The sequence below is a fragment of the Pelodiscus sinensis genome, chromosome 32 (assembly GCF_052426305.1).
Source record: "Pelodiscus sinensis isolate ZL-2025 chromosome 32, ASM5242630v1, whole genome shotgun sequence".
Lineage (NCBI taxonomy): Eukaryota > Metazoa > Chordata > Testudines > Trionychidae > Pelodiscus > Pelodiscus sinensis.
The window spans coordinates 12961182-12982314 of record NC_143083.1 but is presented as its reverse complement, the minus strand read 5'-3'; the positions used below and the strand labels follow the sequence as shown (position 1 = coordinate 12982314).

At 42.9% G+C, this 21133-nt stretch overlaps 1 protein-coding gene across 19 annotated transcripts in view; it reads right to left on the bottom strand.

Annotated features, from left to right (window-relative positions):
• Window positions 1-3834: 3834 nt before the first annotated feature.
• GATAD2A (GATA zinc finger domain containing 2A) overlaps window positions 3835-21133 on the bottom strand; it is a 121166-nt gene continuing 103867 nt past the window's right edge. For 11 of the 19 annotated variants that reach the window (XM_089774987.1, XM_089774993.1, XM_089774988.1 and 8 more), the window contains 8 exons: window positions 20618-20760; window positions 18663-18752; window positions 17053-17184; window positions 15684-15872; window positions 14499-14775; window positions 10678-10961; window positions 8998-9184; window positions 3835-8167 (listed from right to left, as the gene is read on the bottom strand). In XM_089774987.1, coding sequence (XP_089631113.1) covers window positions 8040-8167; window positions 8998-9184; window positions 10678-10961; window positions 14499-14775; window positions 15684-15872; window positions 17053-17184; window positions 18663-18752; window positions 20618-20760 — 1430 coding nt within the window. In that variant the 3' untranslated portion in view covers window positions 3835-8039. The remainder of the gene's footprint in view (window positions 8168-8997; window positions 9185-10677; window positions 10962-14498; window positions 14776-15683; window positions 15873-17052; window positions 17185-18662; window positions 18753-20617; window positions 20761-21133) is intronic. The other 8 variants (XM_014578181.4, XM_089774991.1, XM_014578183.4 and 5 more) reach the window with 7 other exon arrangements.

Genomic DNA, 21133 nt, shown 5'->3' with positions numbered 1-21133 from the left:
CCAATCAGGGCTTGGGGACAGTGGGGCAGGGGTGCATGGCATTTAGAGTGAGCCGCTAGTTGCTCAGAACAGCTGGCGGTTCTCTCTGGGCAGGGGCAAAGACTTCATGCACTTCCCCACCCCCAGGCCAATCAGAGTCTGTGGGTGGGGGAGCACAGAAGTGTCCTGGCTCCGCCCCTTCTGGGGCTGGCCCCGGGCCACTTCAAAAATTTGTGAAGTGACCCCCCCCTTCCAAAATTGCCACTCCTGCCCTATTCTAATTCAATTTAGCGTTCCATGTACTGGTTAGCCCCTTGCAGAATCCCAGTTGACAACAGCTGGGCTGCATCAACTTTGTGTTTTGCGGGAGGTTTTAAAACAAACACAAAAAAGCTGCATTTGGTATTTCTAGATTTCCTAAGGCAGAGGTGACAACACGCCCCTCACCTTTCGCGAGCCTTCCCGCGGCTGCCTGGAGCTTGGGATGGTCCAGCAGCAAAGGAACGTGCTACCAGAAGTGAGGGGAGAGGGCTGACAAGTTTAAACCCTCTTCATGCTTTGGAGGACGCACGCGAAGGGTCCCGTGAAACCAGACTGCAAGGGTTCCATTGTCCAAGGCACACCAATACGGAGGGTTGTCAGCTGGGCCTTTGCCCAGAATCCCAGCGGTTCCCGACCACATCAACCTTTTACGGGTTTGCTTCGCTGTTCCGGCTGCATCCAGAGGAAGCAGAATAAAGGAGGCGGGTGAAACATGCGACTGGGATTCCACCAAGCAGCTCTGGCACGGTCGCAAGCCTGAGCTGGAATTTTAACCCGACGGGGCCTGTTTTGTTACTGCATGGGCTACACCTGGGGCAGGGAACCATTTTTGGGGGAGGTCAGGGGGGTCATTGACCCCCAGAAAAATCAGTCAAGGGTCACACTGCAAGCAACCCCCCCCCCAAAGCTCACTGACTGAGAAAGACGCTCCCCACATTCCCTTTATACACCAGCGTCTAGTGGAGTGCAGGCTAGTAGACTGTGTGCTCCAAGCCCTGCGGGCTCCCCAATGCTGAGGCAGGAGGACGTCCTGAGCCTAGGGGGCTGAATGGAGGCAAGACAGTGGCCACATCCGGCCCCCGGGTCTTAGGTTCCCCACCGCTGGCATAAGGGATGGAAAGAACATCTATCGCCACAGTTTGGGTCGTGCCCTAGGCAGGGCTAAATCTTTAGTGCAGATCTGCTCTCTGACAAGGCTTTTCCTCAGGCAGATGGTATGTTGCGAGGCTCACTCAGCTTTGCTTGTTTTTCCCTTGATCCAGAGTTGGCTAGAAAGCAACACCCAGAAGTGCATGTCAGAGGATCTGAGCTTTTCCTGTTCCAAGAACTGAAAGCTTTCCAAGCCTTTGGACGCAGTGGGCTAGTCTACCACAGTCTCCGTGGAGAGATTTGATCTTACGCTGCTAAAGCAGAGCCTTTGTAAATCACTCTGCATGTCGGAGGCAAGACTCACGAGAAAAAGCTTAATGGCCCACGGTCCCTCTGAGAAGTGTCTGGTGAGTTACAAGCATTTAGTGTAAGATCCGGGTAAGAAAAGCCATGCAGCAGATGTAGTCAGAGGGCGTATTTGGGTCTAGGCATACTGCCTAGCGTAACCCAGCTCTTTCAAAGAATTAGGTGCATGCTGAAGTGATGCACATCACAGCGTGTATCAGATCAAAAGGCACCTGCTCTGGGCTGTATGAAGGGGACAGGGAAAGGCCTGTGGATTAAAGAAGTTAATTTGCCTATGAGAAGTGAGACAAGGCCACTCCAGGGGTATACATGAGTTGCATTTAGAGGCTTTTCTTTATTTCTAGCTCTGTTAAAAGCTTGAATGGATCTGAAGTTTCTCAAAAGCTTTTTTTTTTTAAAATGTTTAAATTATTTTTATTCTTTAAAAAATAAAATAAATAAAATCAGGAACTTGATGCCTTATTCCTCCACTTTCAAAGCACAACCGTCTCCAAATAAGCCAATGGAACATGTCCCATCCCGCCCACCGCCCCCAGTTCTGAAGTTCACTGCAGTATATGAGAACTGAGACTCAGTGGGACCTTCCTCTTTGGAGCACCAATGGCATTCTAAAATAGGATCCCCCCCCTCCCAACAGATCCGCTCTGTGCCATGCTCCTCAAGTGTCAGGAAGCGATGGGCAACTTAGGCTAGTGAGTTATCCGGCCCAATGGGAGCGGGCCACAAGATTGTCCTAACCAACTCGGTCTCCCAGGACAGGGTAGCTTTGCTCACTGTGCTAGCATGCCTAGAATGTGCGGGCGGTGCCGATTGACCTGTGGCAGCACTTGGATTGGATGCAGGGGGAGTTCACGGCTCTCAACATGTTGTGTGCAATCAGCCCGCCCCTCGCTTCACATGCACGTCACTTTTGTAAAACCGGAAGGAAAAAAATGCAAGTGGATAGAAGCCAGCGGAATCTGGCAACCCTGCATGTGCGCAACAGGAAACAAAATGTCTCGTGGGACTCGCATAGAACCCCAACAAGCCACACGTGGCCCATGGGCTTCAGGTTTCCCACCACTGGTGGAGGGGCACATGAGAAAGCAGAGATGCGGCTGGAACACCCTGTACGCTGGTTCTTCTGGGCTGCTCATACAACTCAGAGCCAGGGCAGGAGAGCAAATTAAGTGAGCTTCTGGGATCGCACTAATTTACAGCAGGGACCTCCAGAATTTGGGGGGTACGGGGGGGAAACGAAGATGCTATTTGCCTACCTTTCACAACCCCATTTTGTAGCTGAATTGAGCTCAGTGGGATTGAAGAATCAGGTTCAAGATCTAGAGTTAAAGTTCTCATTCAAGCTTCTAAAAGGGTTCCCCCATCCTGGGGAAACTGGGATTTTCACATTTTATCTATTTTTCCTATTTTTAAAAACCTCAGAAACAAATTTAAAATGAACATGTAATTGGAGAAGTTTTAGGACTAGAAATAGTAGGCAGGAATTTCCATTGTGAATACAAAATTTTAAACTAGTCCAAGAGGTTAAAAAGGGAAGTAATGAACTTGTAGGTTAGTGTTGTCTGTCTTTGGAAACATCAAGAATGTCAGAGCTGTCTAGAAGCCAAGAGGACAAGGAGAATGGGTGGAGCCAGTAGCCACTGGAGAGAAGAGCATAGCTAGGGAGGAATTTATGGAGGACAGGACAGTTGAAGTAGAAATTCTGACCACTTTTATGAGCCCGGCTGTAATGCTATCCAGCCCACCTGTCTATTGATTTAGCACACAGTTTGGTTTCATCAAGATTCAGCAGGCAAGGCATGGAGAAGGCAGGGAAAAGTAGTATAGACACCCAAAACAGTGATTCACAGAGTGGACTAGAGAGGTGTTTAACTTCGATAACTTGCATTTCTACATGTGCTTTGAGTTTCCTGTTATGAAATCTGTGTGGATTTTTCTCCCTCCCCATTTCAGTAGTAATATTTTTGGGTATAGGAAAAAAAAAATAAAACACCCAGCTCAAATACAGAAGTCTTTCCTAACAACCATCTTCCAAGGCACACCCTTAGCAATTGTGCACTTCAAGATTTTGAAAGCCAGCCTCATTTTCTACACATAGTTAAAAAAATGCGAGCAAGCCCTACAAACATTTTTATAAACTTCAAATAAGAGTGCTATGCACTGGGAGGACTGGCATGAGGTAGCATCATGAACAAGACCGTTCCAAAACATTTAAGCCCAAAGTCTGCTCTCAAAAGGCACACACAACTCCTATGGACTTTGATCAGTCATGTGTAAACACTTCCCTTGGAAAAACCTGTCTCAAGAATTTACAAAGCACAAATTGAAGACCAAGCTTAAAAAAGAGAAAAGCAGAAAGCAGTTTGTCCATTTGTTTATTGTCATTCAAATACTAAAAATCCCTCACAATACAATATACAGTTATTGATTTCAGGTTCTTCCATTGAAATTGACTATCAGGCTTTAGTGGGAACTTTTTTTAAATTTCTGTTTTATTATCAAAGATTTAGAGTCACAATAAATACTAGTGACAAAAAACATACCCTGCGCTTGCGTAACGTTACTCTGTTACAGTTTCTTTGTTAATGATTATAAATTTTTTTTTAAAAAAAGCACAATGCAAGTTATTTCGCTAAATGCAATATACAGCATAACTCTGCCTTAAGCAGACAAACACTAATGCGGTTCCTTGAGGTCTTTTTGCATTATATATAGATATATATATTTATATATTTTCTAAAAAAAAAAAAAAATGACAACTGTGTCCCCTCCTTACAAAAGGAGAAAGTGACATATGAGCCAAATACGGTTTCTGATGAGACCACTGTACAAGCTGTCTCCCTTCTACTGTGCTCTGAAATATGAGGCCCCCGTTTTCATTTTTTTTTAGCTGTACTTTGGTAAATCCTTTTTTTTTTTTTTTTTTTAAGTAAGTGAAATTTGGTAACTAATTTGATAATTCAGAGGTAACTGAATGGTTCCTAAAACAATGATCAAAATATCTACAGAAAACAAAACAATGCTACCCAGAATTTAAGATTAACCAAAAAGAATCTTCCTCAGTATTACAGCTGGAATGCCACTTACAGGAATCCCTAAAATACAAAAAAAGTTAGCAAGTCAAACTTTACATTTTGTCTGGAAAGCTGTCAAAATCTTCTACGCTATAAAAATAAAAGGTTCAACCAGGCCACTTTTCACGTTTCTGGACAGAGAACAGTAACCTATTCCACGCCCAAAATCAAACAATAATAAATTAGGTTATAAAAAAATAAAATTAAAAAACCACACAGCTCCCAAATTTCAACACTGGTTCAAATGAAAGTCAGGGGTTTATTTCACAAGTTGCTAAAATCTAAGTACAATAGTTAGTCATTTTCATTATTACTGTATTATAAAATCTCATCGTTGCAACGTCTTAAAGAAAAAAGTTATATGGCTTGCAAGAACCAACGCTGCTCTAACCCTCTCCCCAGGAGAGGGGGGAAGCAAGCAGCGTGTGAGCAATGTCAAACCAGCTCATGCGGCAATCTGTAGCAAAGCAATGCAGGGTTGGGTGAATGGAATACCGGGTGAAATGCAGTATGTACCACCTATAGGAGATCAATTTGCATGGGATATTGTCAAATTGTATATTGTCTCTTGCTTGGAGAGGGAGCTTTAAGAACAATCATGCCTCACCTAGAGGATGGGGAGGGGGATTACCTCTTTCCAGGCCTGTATGAATGAGTCAGCAACCTGCACTGCACTGGGCAGCTCTATGAGAAACTAATAGCCCTTCTGTTGGCAGGAATTCCAAACACGACAGTAGTAAAAATAAACCGAAGAGTTTGTTCTTTGCCTAAAACGTTCGTCTTTCACAATCAAGCAACTTAAAAAGGTTAAGTCACAATGCTATAGGTTTAACAATAGACTTATGTATACGATAGGAAGAGGCTAGAAGGGGAAAGGGCAGGTAAGGAGGAGAAATGGAAATTATCTGGAAAGATTTGTTCCAAATCTAAATATCTTTTGTAAAGATAGTTTTAACTGGCCAGGTAGAGTGCACAGTCAACCGAATACAACATACAGACTGAGTAGCCATCTGGCATCCATCCATGTACACCACTTGACTCTTTTCTTGCTGCATTTTTAGCCAAACTTTTCAGAAACAGCATATGCAATAAATATCTTCAGATTACCTGCACATCCCGAGAACAATAGATTAAAAACAAGGTCAAAACCATTTTAAGAACCATGCTGAGTTTTTGATCAAACTTTTTACACTCTGTCCCTAAAAAAATCTGGCCTCAGTTTATGTTTTTTTTTTTTTTTTTTTTTTTTTTTAAGTGGAAAGAGAAAGTCCAAACTTATGCTGATACAATTTGACAGAGCAGGTAAAAGTCTGCAAGATGCAACATGTACAAGTTGTGATTTTCAATTCATCTTCTCGCCTTCAAAATAATTCCCATTATCCTTTCTACTGACATTCAAATTTTAAATGCTGCTATACTAATATTGGCACTTTCTAAAATAGTTTTGACATTGCTTTCAATAAGCAACCTTATTGCTTCTTCCTTCCTCCTTCTACAGCACTGGCTGAAAACTATAGCTGACCCACATTACAAAGGGCACAGGCTTTTTGACTTTAGTTGTTCATACCCTAGGTTTCCAAAAAGCCATTTGCGGACAAGACTAACTTGAGAAGTGATATTAAAATTCAGAAACGCACTTTGGCCCAGGTCATTAAGTAGAAACAGACAACTGTATTTGTGAGTGTGTAAGACAGGTCTTTGTCAGAAACAAAAATTCAAGGAACTGAAATACTTTCATACTGTGCAAAATAATATGCACTCTCTCCACCCCCACCCTAATAAAACACAAACCCCCTCCCACACCTTGGAATGAAAAACAAAACAAAACAAAACAAAAAAGACCTCTCTCATCCCCATCTAGTTCTTAATACATTCAAAACAAAAAGTCAAACTGAAATTCTAGGGCTTTATACAGCAAAAGAAAATACCATTTTGCAAAACTAGATCATCTATACTACTGGCTATTTTAAAAAACGCATCTAAATATTGATATTCACACAACAGAAGAGGGGTTAAAATAAGCTTATCATAATGTGATAAGTGGATCTGAAGAGGGACGCCCTACACAGTAACTGTTTTAAATTAAGGATCTAACTGAACCTGCTAAGAAAACAAATACCAGATTCAATGTAGAAACTGGATAGTAACCCCTTCTTCCGCTATTTATTTATTTATTTATTTATATATATATATATTTATAATTTTGAAAAGAATTCATATCAGCACTAGTTCTAGTACCAATATGCAATGCAAGTAGTAAGGTATGTATTTCTGCCACTTACAACCAATATAAAGTTAAAAACCCCCAAAACCTGATGATGCTAAATGTATCTGTGTAGCCCCAAAATATATTAAAGCCACACAGAAACCTGTCCTTAAAGCAGGGTTACCTAAAGCTCTACCAAAACTGAACTTGATGGAGGAGAGCATGGAAGAGTGCAAGTCTAGGGATGAGGTTTATGCAGTACTGCCTGAAGCATGTCCAATGTGCACTTGTACATCCATCACACCATTACAGCATCGACTAGGATAACAGAGGAAAGAACGTATTGTCTGATGCCTGCCTTTCACCCTTCTGTTCCTCCCCCAACCCTTCCTTATTACACACACTTCTGGAGCTCCTAGGTGTTTGCTTACAACTTCTCAAAAGAACAAAAAAAGTTTCACTTCATTAAAAGTCTCTGGGAACTTTTTTGCAAGGGCCCGTTGCTCTGTGCTGGATTAGAGAGACTGTTGATTGTTCAGTACTTTAGGGTCTAGGCCATCAAGTGTCCACCACAGAATCCAATGCAAGCGAGAAAGGCCTACAATGCCTTCCCAGCTGCTGGGCCTGTTTGGACAACAACCAGTCCATTACAAATCATGCCCAACTGGAATTTGAGCTTGCGCTTCTGTATCTTCATGATCTCATTATTACAAATTGTAGATTGCCTTTCTGGGGTAGGGGGAAGAGGAGAAGCAAACATGAATTCCACCTGCTAAACGCATCTGCAATCACTGGGTTTGTATTTCACTTTTCTTACAAAGAAGTGCATCCTTGATTGCCAGTGAACACTGTATGCTTGGTGACTAGCTTGCTCATAACGTAAATAAACCAAAGTCCTTCCAGTCTTCCTTTTGTGCTGGTGACAGAAAAAACAAAAACAAAACAAAGAATCACCACCCAACAATCCCCAAACACCTAAATGCACAAAGCCAAAAAAATAGTAAGAATTTCTCCCCCTTCCTGACAGCCTTCACCATCAGCCAATCACAAGAATTCGATAACCAAATGAGCCTGAGTCTGTTCCACCCTCTTGGTGTCATTTTCCCATAGCAAGGACAACAGCACTCAAATGGGACGAGGAGCAGTCTTCTTGCTTCCTACAAAGCTCGGGCAAGTCAAGCAGGGTTTAAAGCAGATTCCACTCTATTGTGGTATTAAAAAAAAAAAAAAAAAAAAAAGACTGGCAGAAACAGGTAAGTCTTCCTCTAGGGCATTCCACTGCATTATTTCCATGTTGCAGACTGAGGGATGGATCGTGGGGGAATCATATCCAGGAGATATTCACGTTGACGGTCTACTGCTGAAGTCTTGTGCACAGTTATACTAGGGTTGACAAAAGCTAGAGCCCCGCCTGACAAAATAGAAAAAGAGAAAGAAGCAAGTGTCACAGTGTGCTTTGACAGGACACAGGAACAGCGGGAAACAGACGACTCTGTAAAGAGCACCCAGATATTAGGAGGAGGGATACTCTCAAATTATGAGCACAAACTGCCAGCACCCAGAGCAGGTAAGTCTTGCAAAAGAAGACACCTCCACAATCATCTGCACAAATGTTAACAAAACATCCCAGATGGTTTAAAAGTCTTGCTGTCACGCTGCCTGGAGTTGACCACAATCCAATTCTACTTCAACTCCAAATTAAATGGTATAAAAAGATTTCAGTACTGGGCAGAAAAAACAAAGCCTCAAGAAGAGCTAGCAGCAGCAGCATCTCTTTCCTAGGGATTCCAAATATTGCTTAAAGGAAGAGATCAGACCTCTAACCTTTTAACCTAGAAGGTGAAAGGGATCATTGGATATTCTGTGAAGCACACTGAAAGGTATGTGTTGTAGCCTTTCCATCAGCAACAGATTTATTATCCCCTCCAATTTCAGTGGTGACAGATAATTTATAAGTGATGGTTATTAACAGGACAGTATCAACTGCACACATAGGGACTGACCTTCATTGCCCTGCACCTTGTACAATCATTTACATCTACTGGTAAAACATAACCAGCTCTCAGAGTAGAGCTTTACCGCCACTTCGGACAGGTGTCAACAGCTGTACCAAGTGTGAGGCCCTGGAGCAACAGTCCTTGATGCGGGAGGACACCAAAGAGCAACAAAGGATCAAGGCTGTTGGCCACAAACTGCAACTAGCAACTACTAAGAGAAGAACACATGAAAGAAAAAGTCTACCTGTATTGATGGGGGTCTTCTTCCAGGTAGTAGAATTGCCCTTGCTGACAGGTCTCTCAGCATGCTTACCTGGCCTACTACCAAGTGCTGCTGCAGACGATGCATTCTGCAACTTGGGTGACTGACTAAATGCATGCAAGACGCCTCGGGGGGTTCCTGCGGCACCTCGAGACAGCTGGCTAGAAGTCTAGTGAAAAGAAGAGGTAATTAGAAGGGCCCAGGAATGCAAATCTGTCTCACACAAAATGTTCAGTACAATAGCCAAGACAGTCCTTTCCGGGATTTTTCTTCTTCCTTTCCTCTTCCTACCACACCTGATCCTGGCCACAAACTTCGTGCCATATCCAAATAAAAGCCAGCTTTTCTCTGCGCTAACACCACAGCTTATTTTAATCTTTTAAAAGTGATGTGAACATAAAGGCTATGTCTAGACTATGCTGAAGTTCTGAAAGAGGATATGCAAATTGTGGGAATATGCACATCTTCTTCTGATCTCAGCAGAAAGTAGTCGGAATGCAGGTTTTTCGGCAACCCTCCCCCTTTTTCGAAAAAAGCCACTTTTCCTCAAAAAATGAGGTGGACACAGCTTTTCGAAAAAGGGGGATTGCAGAAAAAAAACCCCGCGTCCTGACTACTTTCACTTTCAAAAGCGAGATCGGAAGAAGATATGCAAATTCCCGCAGAATTTGCATATCCTTTCAGAACTTCGGCGCAGTCTAGACGAGCCCAAAATGAGGCAGTCACGCTGCCTAGAAAAAGTTGAGGTAAATACTGTGTCAACTTCCACCCACACAAGCATCACAGGCTGCAAGCCTGACCTACATCATCATCATCAGAGCAGTCTTTGACATTGAAAATTTTGAACTAAAATTAGCATTTAAGTTCCCCATGGCTACCCAACCTCCTGCCTAAACAACCAGGAGTTCTTTAACATTGCAGTGTATATTTAAAATGGAGCTCTTCCAAGCATTACAGAAATGGCTCTATGACCTCTGTCACTGACCTGCCCATTGTTAGGGAGACATGCTATGTGAGAGCTACTACAAGGAGTCTCTGGAGGTACATCTATACTTAGTGCAAGGTTGACACTCTAGAGGTTGATCTTCTAGCATTTGATTTAGCAGGTCTAGTGCAGATCTGTAAATCGAAAGCTGAGGGCAGCCCCTCCCCCCAGCAGCTGGTACTTCCCCTTTTGTGTGGAGCAAGGGAAAACAACGTGAGCGTCAGCTTCCTGCTGCCTGGACAGCACCATGGCTTGGCTTAAGGAAAGCCAGCTCCAGCTACACACCAGTGGTAGACACAAACCTTCTCTCCTTCCTTGCTTCTCCTTAATCTGCCAGAGAAGGTTTTTGAAACAATGCAAGTGCTCCCCTACCCGATGCATTTGCAGAATTAAATGTTCAGTCTCGATTACTCTAGCAGCAGAGCTCACGTCTCAACCTTCGGATTCCCTTATCATAGGGCACTGGATTATTAACAGGGCCAAAAACTTAATTCGAAATAACATCAGAGCTTATGTCTTCTGGTATCAGCTTTCACACCCGTGTGTGGTGCAAGACAGGTGCATGGTCTTTTGAAATGTATGGCAGGAACACTGAAGACAGCACAGTGGGCATGTACAGCCACAGAAACCTTGCTTGCTTATCTTCAGTGGCTAATTAAGTATTTAAGGGCTCCTACCTGCTTGAGTGAGTGGACTATCGGTTCTGACTTGGTCTGTACAGGAGAGAGAGTCTGTTGCAATATCCGCTGCTCGATCTCCTGCTCTTGCTGCAATGCTTTCACAAAGGCAGCCTTCAGCCGATTAGTGTGCTCAGCCTTAAGGGCCTTTTTCTGATTCGATGTCATGCAGGTTTCACACATAATGGTTCCATTCTTCTCTTCCCTCCAGCGGCAAGTGAAGTCAGTCTTGCACTGAGCACACATATAGGGCTCCTGAGATAAGGCTGCAACTGAAACTTTACCTGTGGAATACAATTAGAAGAGGTCACCAATGCAGGTTCTAAGAATAGCTTACACCTTTGCTCTCAATCTCCCATCGCTCTAGGACAGTGGCTCAAGACTACTTTTTAATGGGGTAGCTAGGGCTGACAGACTTGCTGGGGCCTAGGGCAAAAGCCTCAGCCCCACTGCCCAAGAGCCCCAACCCTCGGTGGTGGGGCTCAGGTTTCAGGCCCACTGACTTGGGGTGAAGTCTCTGGGCTTCCTCCTTCCCCCACCTCCAAGTAGCAGGGCTCAGGCGGGTTCTAGCTTCAGTCCCTTCTCTTGGGTCTTGTCGGAATTTTTGTAGTCGAAAGGGGGTCACAGTGCAATGAAGTTTGAGAACTCCTGCTCTAAACATGTGTCTGCTTCCTTCTCCCATTGTATCCCCACACGGGTTAATTTACTCCTCTTAATTTTAACCAATTTGGATCTGTGCATCAAGCAAGTCAATCTTGGCAAGAAAAGATGACTTACCAAAGCAGGCTACCTGAATGGTACATGGCGAGCCACACCAGCCCAGAGCCATGGAGTTAAATAAAACCCTCTCCTCACAAAAATTAGATTGGAGGGTTTTGCAAAAAATACTGGAGTATAAGTCTCCCCTCACCCTTGTATCCAGACATCTAGAAGTAGCACAGGTTGGACCCTTCTGGTCTGGCACCCTTGGGACCTGGGCAGTCCTGGATGAGGGAATTAGCTGGACCAGGGAAGGTCCCTCTGCCACGAGCTCCCTCAGTCTGCCTCCCTCCTGGCTGCCATCTTCTTCAGCTCTGCTGCCAGTGGGGTGACATGGCTGCCCCAGAGCTGCTGCCCCCCAGCTCTTGTGTCGGCACAGCAGCCCACAGCCCTGCTGCCACGGTGGCATACAGCCCTGCCTGAGCTGCCCTGCTCCAATCTGGGCATAAAAACGGCCAGACTGGGTCAGACCAAAGGTCCATCCAGCCCAGTGTCCTGCCTGTCTACAGTGGCCAGTGCCAGATGCCCCAGAAGAAGTGAACAGAACAGGGAATCATCACGTGATCCCTCCCATGTTGACCATTCCCAGCCTCTGACAGAGGCTAAGGACACTATTCCTACCCATACTGGCTAATGTCCATTAATGGACCCAATCCCCATGAATTTATCTAGCTCTTTTCTGAACCCTCTTAAAGTCCTGGTCTTCACAACCTCCTCTGGAAGAGTTCAAGAGGTTGACTGTACTTCCTTTTGTTTGTTTTAAACCTCCTACCTATTAACTTCATTTGGAGAACCCTAGTTCTTGTGTTATGGGAAGGAATAAATAACTCTTATTGAGTTCTCCACACCAGCCATGATTTTATAGACCTCTATCATATCTCCCCTTAGTTCCCTTTCCTAGCTAAAAAGAGTCCCCGTCTTTTTAATCTCTCTTCATATGGCACCTGTTGCAATCCCCTCATCATTTTTGTTGCCCATTTTTTAACCCTTTCCAATGCCAATATATCTTTTCTGAGACTGACGGCTGGTCATGGCCCCAGCTCCATTGCTGTAGCCTCAACTGGCTTTCCCCTGGTGGGCTGCCGCAGCTCGGTCTTATCGCCAGCCAAGATGCTGTGGCTCTGTCCCCTGTGCCAGGCTAGCACGCAGCCCCGACCAGGCTGCTGCAGCACAGCCCCACTGCCGGACCTATGCACGGGTTGCCCCAGCCCTTGCTGGGTTGCCAGGCTGCCTCTGTCCCACTGCTTATGGCCCCGCTACTGCTGCTGGGCTGCTGAAGCTCTGGCCCCACTACCACCAGCCTCACTGTGCCCCGGGGCTCTCTTGTTCAGGAACAGCCATGGTCCTCCTGTACCACGGATGTTGCCAGACAAGAGAGTCCTGGTTTTGGGAGGTGGAATCTGTACTATTGACTGGCAGCTGTGTCATTATGCTTCTGGTTTCTAAATCATTATCTGTACAGTATATTTTCCTCATTTTGTCTCCTTCGTCCTTTCCTACCACTCCTGCTTACTGGGCTCTTAGAAAGCTCTAATTTACCCCTAAATGTTAAGTAACAGCACAGAACACTGAGAGCCAGGACTGTAAACAAACTTCATGGGACTGCGGGAAACTTGACAATGAGAAAGTGGACTGCGGCAAAGTGGACATCCAACTAACTACAACTATGCCAGACCATGGATGTTGCTGGACCAGAGAGGTTCAATCTGTAGGCACAAGTCTTCAAATCACTCATCATAAATTGCATTCTTATTGGCGCACACAGAGGCCAAAGACCGGTTCACTTTCCATTGACTGTTCATTTTAAGAGATGGTCACCTCCAGTCAAATTTACAACAAACGGGTGAGGTAGCATGGGGAAAGGGGTGGAGGGGAAGATATCCACTACTACCACCACTGAATGGAACACGGAGTTTGTTTTTACTTAACTATGTGGGGACTGCCTAAAAGCCTCAATGTCCATGACCCAATGCGAAACTGAACAGATGGTTGAATAAAAACACCTTCCAAAGAAGCAAAAAAGGCAGATCTATGGGTCTTCAAGATTATAACGTCTGAGGTTACCTGGGTAGAAATCTTTATTGTCTACCCAAATCTTAATTACTGCCCTCATACTTAGAAGCTCCATGGCAAAACAAAATTATCAGATCTAGGTTACTTCGTAGCCAGCAAGCAAATTAAAGCTCTTCAATTACACAAAAATTTGGTTATATTTAGAAATGCAAATCCTCTCTGCTTTTAGAAACAGGTTGGGATAGAAACTAGCTGAGATTTCCAGGTAATGGCCATACCATGATATTGTTTGGAAAGTGGTCCTCACTGGAGAATCTTATTGGGGTAGTGGGCCAAAGAGAACTGAAAATAAGGAAAAGCAAAGAAGCTTTCCAGAGAAGTTCTTGCAATCAGTATCCAGCAACCAATAATGCAGGACAAAAATGGGCTTTTAGAAATCCTAGAGTTAGATAACTCACATCTGAAAACCAGAGAGAGATTACTGAAGCCAATGTTACATTTTTGTTCTTGGCTTACCTAGCTACTGTGGGAAAACCCAACATATTTCTTCTGAGACAGCCCTGATTAAAAGGCATTGCTACTCAAACTCTTCTTAGGAGGTAACAAGGAAGAGCCATCACCTCTTCTTTTGCCTGAGGTTAAGAAGGCATCCTCCACTGCAGAAACCAAAACTATTAAAGAAATAAATGTACTTCTGCTGTACTTCACACTTGAAGTTGCTTTGCCAGAATACCACCTATTTGAGGAAGGCAAGTATTATTTCCATTAGATGAAGACCTTAAGGAAGAGGTTACGGCAGCTGGAGAAAACCCCTGGGTATCAATTGCCAGATTAAGACTAAGTTGCACGCTCTCAATGCTAACTCATGCTACTTCTAAAACAGACAGGGATAGAGTGATATTAATGCACTTGTATTAATGAGGTTTCAAAGTAAGGTAAAACACAAGCAGAATTTATCAGAAGTCAGTATATATACTTGAAACAACTGTTTCTTCTAGCATATTTTAAAGCCCTCAAATAAGCCTCAGGCATCTATGGTACAAGCTTACCTTGAGTTTCTAGCAAGTTTTGCACTACTTCCTCCAAACCAACAAGGTAAATAAATTCATTGTTGGCCGCACTTGGCAGGAAATTCATCTCTGGTGCAGGTGGCTTAGGAGGTGGAATCTCCAATAGCGTCTTCTCTAGCTGCTTGCGCAGTGCAAGTTTGGCAGCAGCTTGCCGGCTGGCTGGCGAGTCATTGGAGTTCACTATAGAAGCAACACTGGTTGTAGTAGCATTAGCCTGAGATGTCACTGTTGTACCTTTTATTGAAGTAGGTGAGGCCTTAAAGAAAATACAAGCATGCTTACTGATAAGAATACAACTGCCTTGATATTTATTCCCTATGGCCCCTTCTCATCTTGTCCTCTCTGAGATAAGGAGCAAGGAGGCGAACTGGTATCAATTGTGAAGCTTTTGTGATGTGTACACTTGTCTATTTGGACAGAACTGAGCCACCTCTCACCAAAAACTAAATTCACACAGCCCACAGAATAGACATCAGGGTACGACTTGTGTCCCCCATATGAATGGGTTACCTAGCAGTGCAATACAAGGCATCCAATTACCAGTCATCTAGTCCCTCTATCAAGAACTCTGGAAAAAGTACTTATCTTTTGCTCTTTCACCATTTTTGTAATGCATTCTTAGAAGCTTGAAAAGAGCATTTACAGTACTTCCCCTAAATATTTTGTCCTTTTTATTTGATAAATGCTGACTTTTCCCTGAATGTATTATGAATCATAAGCCAACATGCTTTTCTTCATCCTTATCACATTTTTGGTGTGCTAGTATTAGTGAGGAACTGAATACCACTCTGGGGACAGAGTTACAGTTCACTACCAGAAATGCATTGCCCATTTTAGATTCTGCTTAAATAGTGGTTATTTTATTTAGGCAAGAAAATGCTGCCTTAGAGAGAAGGAAGTAGGAGGAAGGAGAGGAGAGAAACTAAAAACGGGAGGGGGGAGGGAAGGGAGGGAGGAGGACGTGGATTTTCCAAACTGAATACATTCAGTATAGTAGTTGAGGCCTTAAATTTGTCCACAACATTTATATTCCTTTCAAATCTTGTTTTGTCATAATGCATGACCTTACATAATAGTAATGAGATGCAGTAACTGGACAATAAATAATTGTATTTAGTTCTGAGAGAGAGAAGTGAATAGCATCATGAATCTTTTGCATCTCACCTGTGGTATATTGACAAGCAGGCTGGTATTGGGAACATTGGCAACGCGGATTAGACCCTGTTGTATAATTCTCTGTCCCTGAATCTGTATACTGGGGATGGATGCTCGTGGTGCCAGGAGCAGTGGAGGTGGCCCCGTGCTGGAGTGCTGTCGGATGTTGTGGATTTGCTGGGGAGAGACAGAGATGGGCTGATGCAGTGGTTCCATGAAGGATGGGATGGAGAGAGTTAGAGAAGGTGGAGAACAGGTGATGGGAGGTGGAGTAGGATGAAATAGTGGCGGAAATGATGCAAATCAGGGAACAAAACAAAAAGCAGCAACATTAACATCATTATTGAAATTTGCAGCTTCATTCTGACTGCTAATGCATTCCAAGAGAAGCAATATAGAAGTCAACATTAGAACAGAAGGTGCTGAACTTGAGACCACTGTCTTTAACAAGGCCAAAATTATTAGATTTTTGGCTTAAGTTTTGAAGTCAACAGTTCCTTTCAAAATGTATAACTCTTAATAGTATATTTAGGGTTAAGGCTATTAGTGAAGCTAGTCTAGTTGAGAGTGAACAAGTTTTCTGCATATTAATCAGAACCTAAAGGAAATTAAATCCCGTGAGCCATACCTTCTTTTTTTTTTTTTTTTTTTTTTAAATTAGCCACCCAGCAGGCACAGATTTTTATTTTTAAAATAAGAGAGAGAAAAGTAACCCCATGATTGCAAAATAAATCTCCACCGAGCTAGATAAATATTTCCCTGCATCACACAAAGGTCACAGTAAACGCAGTAAGATCCACCGGAGTTAATTTTCTCCCCTCCTCACTTTGTTCCTTTGCTGCATCTGCTGCTTTCATCTCACAGAAGACAAATAGACGTAAGAATAAGACACCTTCACAGTATTTTCAGTTCCCTAGGTTGCTACCTCATTCTATCTGTCCATTAGTCAATTTGATAATGAAGGCATTGAGAGAGAGATGAAAACATACAGAGGAGAAACTGATAACAGGAAAAAGCAAGGAGAAAAACGATTAAGAACCAAAACCACAATAGGATTAAGTCTTCCACATTGTTCTGCTGGGTAAAGCTAGCCCATGTAGTGTACTCTATCACCACAAGACCCAGGGAGTCCTCATCACAAATATCTGGAAGGCCATTACATTACTGAGAAGTAATGTGTACAGTCTATTAAGGAGGGGGACCTCCGAGAACTTCATCCAACCCTCTTGGGTAAGGGGAATGGTGATCATGATTCAGAGCCTTGAAGTTGGAGTGTAAAAGTGGAGAGATTCAGTGAGACAATCCCCTAGGCCATGAGGGGAACGGAAAGATCACACCTGGTGTGGTGAGGAACACCTATCACCACACAAACTCTTACCTGTGCTCCTCGGACAAGAGGTGGCATTACTATCTGCGTATTCTGCTGAGATCCCAGTTTTGAAGAGGACTGTTGCCCTCCACGGACCAATGGAGGGGGAATAACAGTGCCTGGTATACGTGTAGAAGAGGTCTACAAAAATAGAGGAGCATTTACTTTTCAACTTATTTTTAGAAAACAGAACATGCTTATCTATATAGATGCTTATATTTAGGTCCTCACAGTGGTATTTGACTGTTTGTATGCCTATGTAATTTTCCAAAATTGCACTGCCACGCCTAACTTGTAAATACCTGAATAGATTTTTCTTTTCTTTCTACATCCTCCCTATCTTTATTTTCCTTAATCTATCTGCTGAGCTGTTCTTTGTATGGTAAGGAGAAAATTCTATTGCACAGAGGTGAATCTCAAACTTTAGACTGTGTGTGAAGGCACAGTGTGTCATTACTCAAAGCTGTTTCAGTGAGGGGAAAAAAGAAACCTGAAAGATTTCAGTTATAATAGGGTATTCTACAGTGGATAATTTCTTTTTACTACATGAAATGCAGCACGGTTCATCTGGGAATCTGTTCACTGAGTAAAGCCAAAAACTGGCCACTGTTCATGAGTTAAGGTTCTCAAAAATACAGGGAAGCATCCCCTTTCAGTATATATCCTAAATAATAAAGCTTCATACTTTGAAGAGCATAGGAGAAGCTAATGTTCACTTACATTGTGCTTTTCATTCAAGAATTTCAGAAGTGCTTTACAAATATTTTTTGTAAGTAAACAGACAGTGAGGGTAAGTTGCCCAAAGCTTTTACAGTAAGACAGACAGAACAGTAACAGAACTCATAAGTCCTGACTCCATGTTCTCTGCTCTAACTACTAGAGTGCAGGACTATAGAAAAATGTTTTACTGTCTTTGTTACTTGTGGTGCATGTTCCCCCTATAGTGCTGTCTGTAGTGAGGGCAGCTGTATCTGTATGCAGCAGAGATAAAGAATCTGTCCATCGCTGAGTTGCTCATTTTATTCTAGAGCCCCCCCAAAAAAGTTTGCTTATGACAGCAGGATAGTTTCAGAGCAAAATTAAGCACTGTGTTTTCTTTGGTCAAAGGCTCTTTCATCAGTACCTCTTATGTATCAGTCAGGAAAGTGCATTTAGAATCTGACTGAAAAATCAGACACTGGAAGATAATCTTACAGGGTTATCTGCCTTCATTCTCCCCCACTACCGGTCTTAAAAGCTTATTGCAACTGGGTTCATAGGAGTTAGCAGTGGTTTAATCAATACAAAAAATTCCACTTGGAACCACACTGTTTTTGTGACAACTAGATTGTAGACATTCAATCCGATTGAATAAAACTTACAGGATCAGTTTTTGCGCAAAAACTGTTCATTCCTTGAAAGCTTAAAAATTCATTATCTGCCTCCGTACAACTTTGCTGGAAGTGTTTGTGGAGATGAGAAGTGGGCGAGATGCCATGAGCATATTACTGCTTCTCCACCCAGCAATACATGGAGCAACTTTACCAGATTTATACTGAAGATGATCCCTCCTAGTACTGTGCATTTTCAGCCCCCCTGCATGCCCCTAACTCAGAAACATAGGAGGCCCCCACGCTAACCTGAAGGGATGGCTTGCCAGCAGGAACATTCTGTGTGCCCCGCACCAATGGGGGAGGGGTGGCCACAGCACTCCCAGAGGAACCAGGAGGCTGCAAGAGATAAACCAGAAAGCCGAATTGCAGCAATTAAAGGAAAATAAAAATATTTACCTCCTTGTAACACAAAGTCTAACTGGCATAAAATGATATTCAAGTAGGGATAAGAGATTCACTCATTCTTACTGGTATATAAATGCTATGCCTTTGTAAAGGCTTTACAAGCAATTATATCAAGCAACATTTTAGAAGTTTACAATGCATTTTAAAATGAGTCATTTAAAAACTAAGTAGGTCTCAATATCTAACCTAACTCAGTCCCCAATGCATGGAAAAATTTCATTAAATGTTAAGGACTGTTATCCAAAAACTAAATTGTGATATTAAGAAAGCTTTCTAAAATGTGGTGTTTCATTCTGCTTAGACTATTCAATAGCCAAAGTTCACTTAATCAGTGTTCACTAGCAGATTGTGTAACCCATGTACCCAATACATTAATCTGGTTTCAGTAAATAAAAATCCTTGTTTAAAAATAAAGGATTCCAAAAGAAAAAGATCACAAAAAAAAGTCAGGGAAATAAAACATTTCTCCTTACCCATCCTTCAATGTGAACTGAAATGCTTTTAATACAAGTATGCACAAAAACTGTTAGGATCCATAATGTCACACACATAAAAGTAAAATTAAACAGGAAATGACTTTCAACAATTTATCTGCCATGACTAGAGTTCAGAATTTTGAGTCTCTCTTGCATGGATTTATCAGTAACATCTAAAGCAGTGTAAGGGATACAGCACTTTGCTACTAGTTCTCCTTGTTTGTGGTTCTTAGCTGTTTAAATAGTGCTTTAAAGTGTCAAACTATCTTCAAACTAAACAGTATAAAAAAACCCTGATTAATGATGGACAGTTTTACAGCACGAAAACGAAAAATGTGAAGCTGAAGAGGACATGATGCACTTTGGAAGAGCAATATATGTGATAGCAAAGTCTGATAAACTATTATATATCATTTTAAGAAGGGATATACAGGCAGTCCCCATGTTACGTACAAGATAAGAACAAACCTATAGTCCCTAAGTTGAATTTGTATGTAAGTCGGAACTGGCTCCAGATTCAGCCGCTGCTGCTGAAACTGACCAGGGGCTGACTACAGGAAGCTGGAGGCAGAATTGCTCTGTCCCCAGCTTCCTGGAATCAGCCACTGATCAGTTTCAACAGCGGCTGAATCTCGAGCCTGGGACAGAAAAGCTGGGCTGCCAGGTAGGTCCCTGCAGGACCAACCCAGCAGCACCCGAGCAGACCAGGGGCACCTGGAGCAGTTTCTCACACCCCGGAGGTCGAGGTGGCGGGACCGCTGCGCTCTGGGCAGTCCCGCTGCGTGCGAGCTCCGGGGAGAGAAAGCCCCGTTCGTAAGTGCGGATCCGACATAAGTCGGATCCGCGTAACTTGGGGACTGCCTGTACTGCAACGCTCGTCTATTACAAATGCATATACAAAGTCAATGGAAATTATACTACCTTTGAAAAGATTTAGTAAGTATTCTTAATACAGAGATTCCATAAGAGAACTATCATTTAAAGAGTGGGGGGGGGGGGGGGGGGGGGGGGGAGAGATATACCACTGGAACTAGAACAAACTTTAAGCGCATTCTCTGTATAGGCTACCCATTTTGTACAGACAAAGAACGGATTTAAAAAAGGCTTTTGTTTTAATGGCTGTTGGATTGCCAGACTGGACTGCTTTGAAAAAACAAGGAATTCCACTTAATGTTTGAAGAAAATGTTTTTTTTCTGTTAAAGAGTTATTCTGAAGAGTTACCATACATTTTGATTTGAGAGTTATACAAGGTACCGCAAAATTATGTTTAGAAAAATCAAGAACACCACTTGTTAAAACATCTGTGGAGAAATCAATACCTTCTGAGTAGTGGTCTCTTTCTGTATTTGACTCTGCCGCAACTTTTTCAATAAAACAAGTTTTGCTTCTTCTAACCGTAACTCTTCTTTTAGCTGTTTAATCATTCTCTCACGCTCCTCTGGGCTGCTCTTCTGTAAGGCCAGTTAAGGTATTTGGAGATGGGGAGAAAAAAGAAGATAAAGTACAAGTAATGACAACCTAGAGCACAGTAAGTCAGTGGGACTAACAGAATTCACCTGGAATGTACATGCATAAAATCTAAGTGCTGAGAAAGAGCTCAAAGCAAAACAGACTTTAAAATTCACCCTTTAGTAAACTGCGAAAATTAACAGCTCACTGCTTTAAACAAGAAGGTTTTACTACTTCTAGTGCATATACTAGGGATGTAAAATCCCATTTAGTCAGTTAACAGGTTAACTGCTTAAACAGGGTGGGCTGCTCTGGCAGGGCTAGGGGCCCGCCGCAGGTGGGGGAACTGGTCCAGTCAGGCCCAGCTGGACCACCAGTTAAACAGT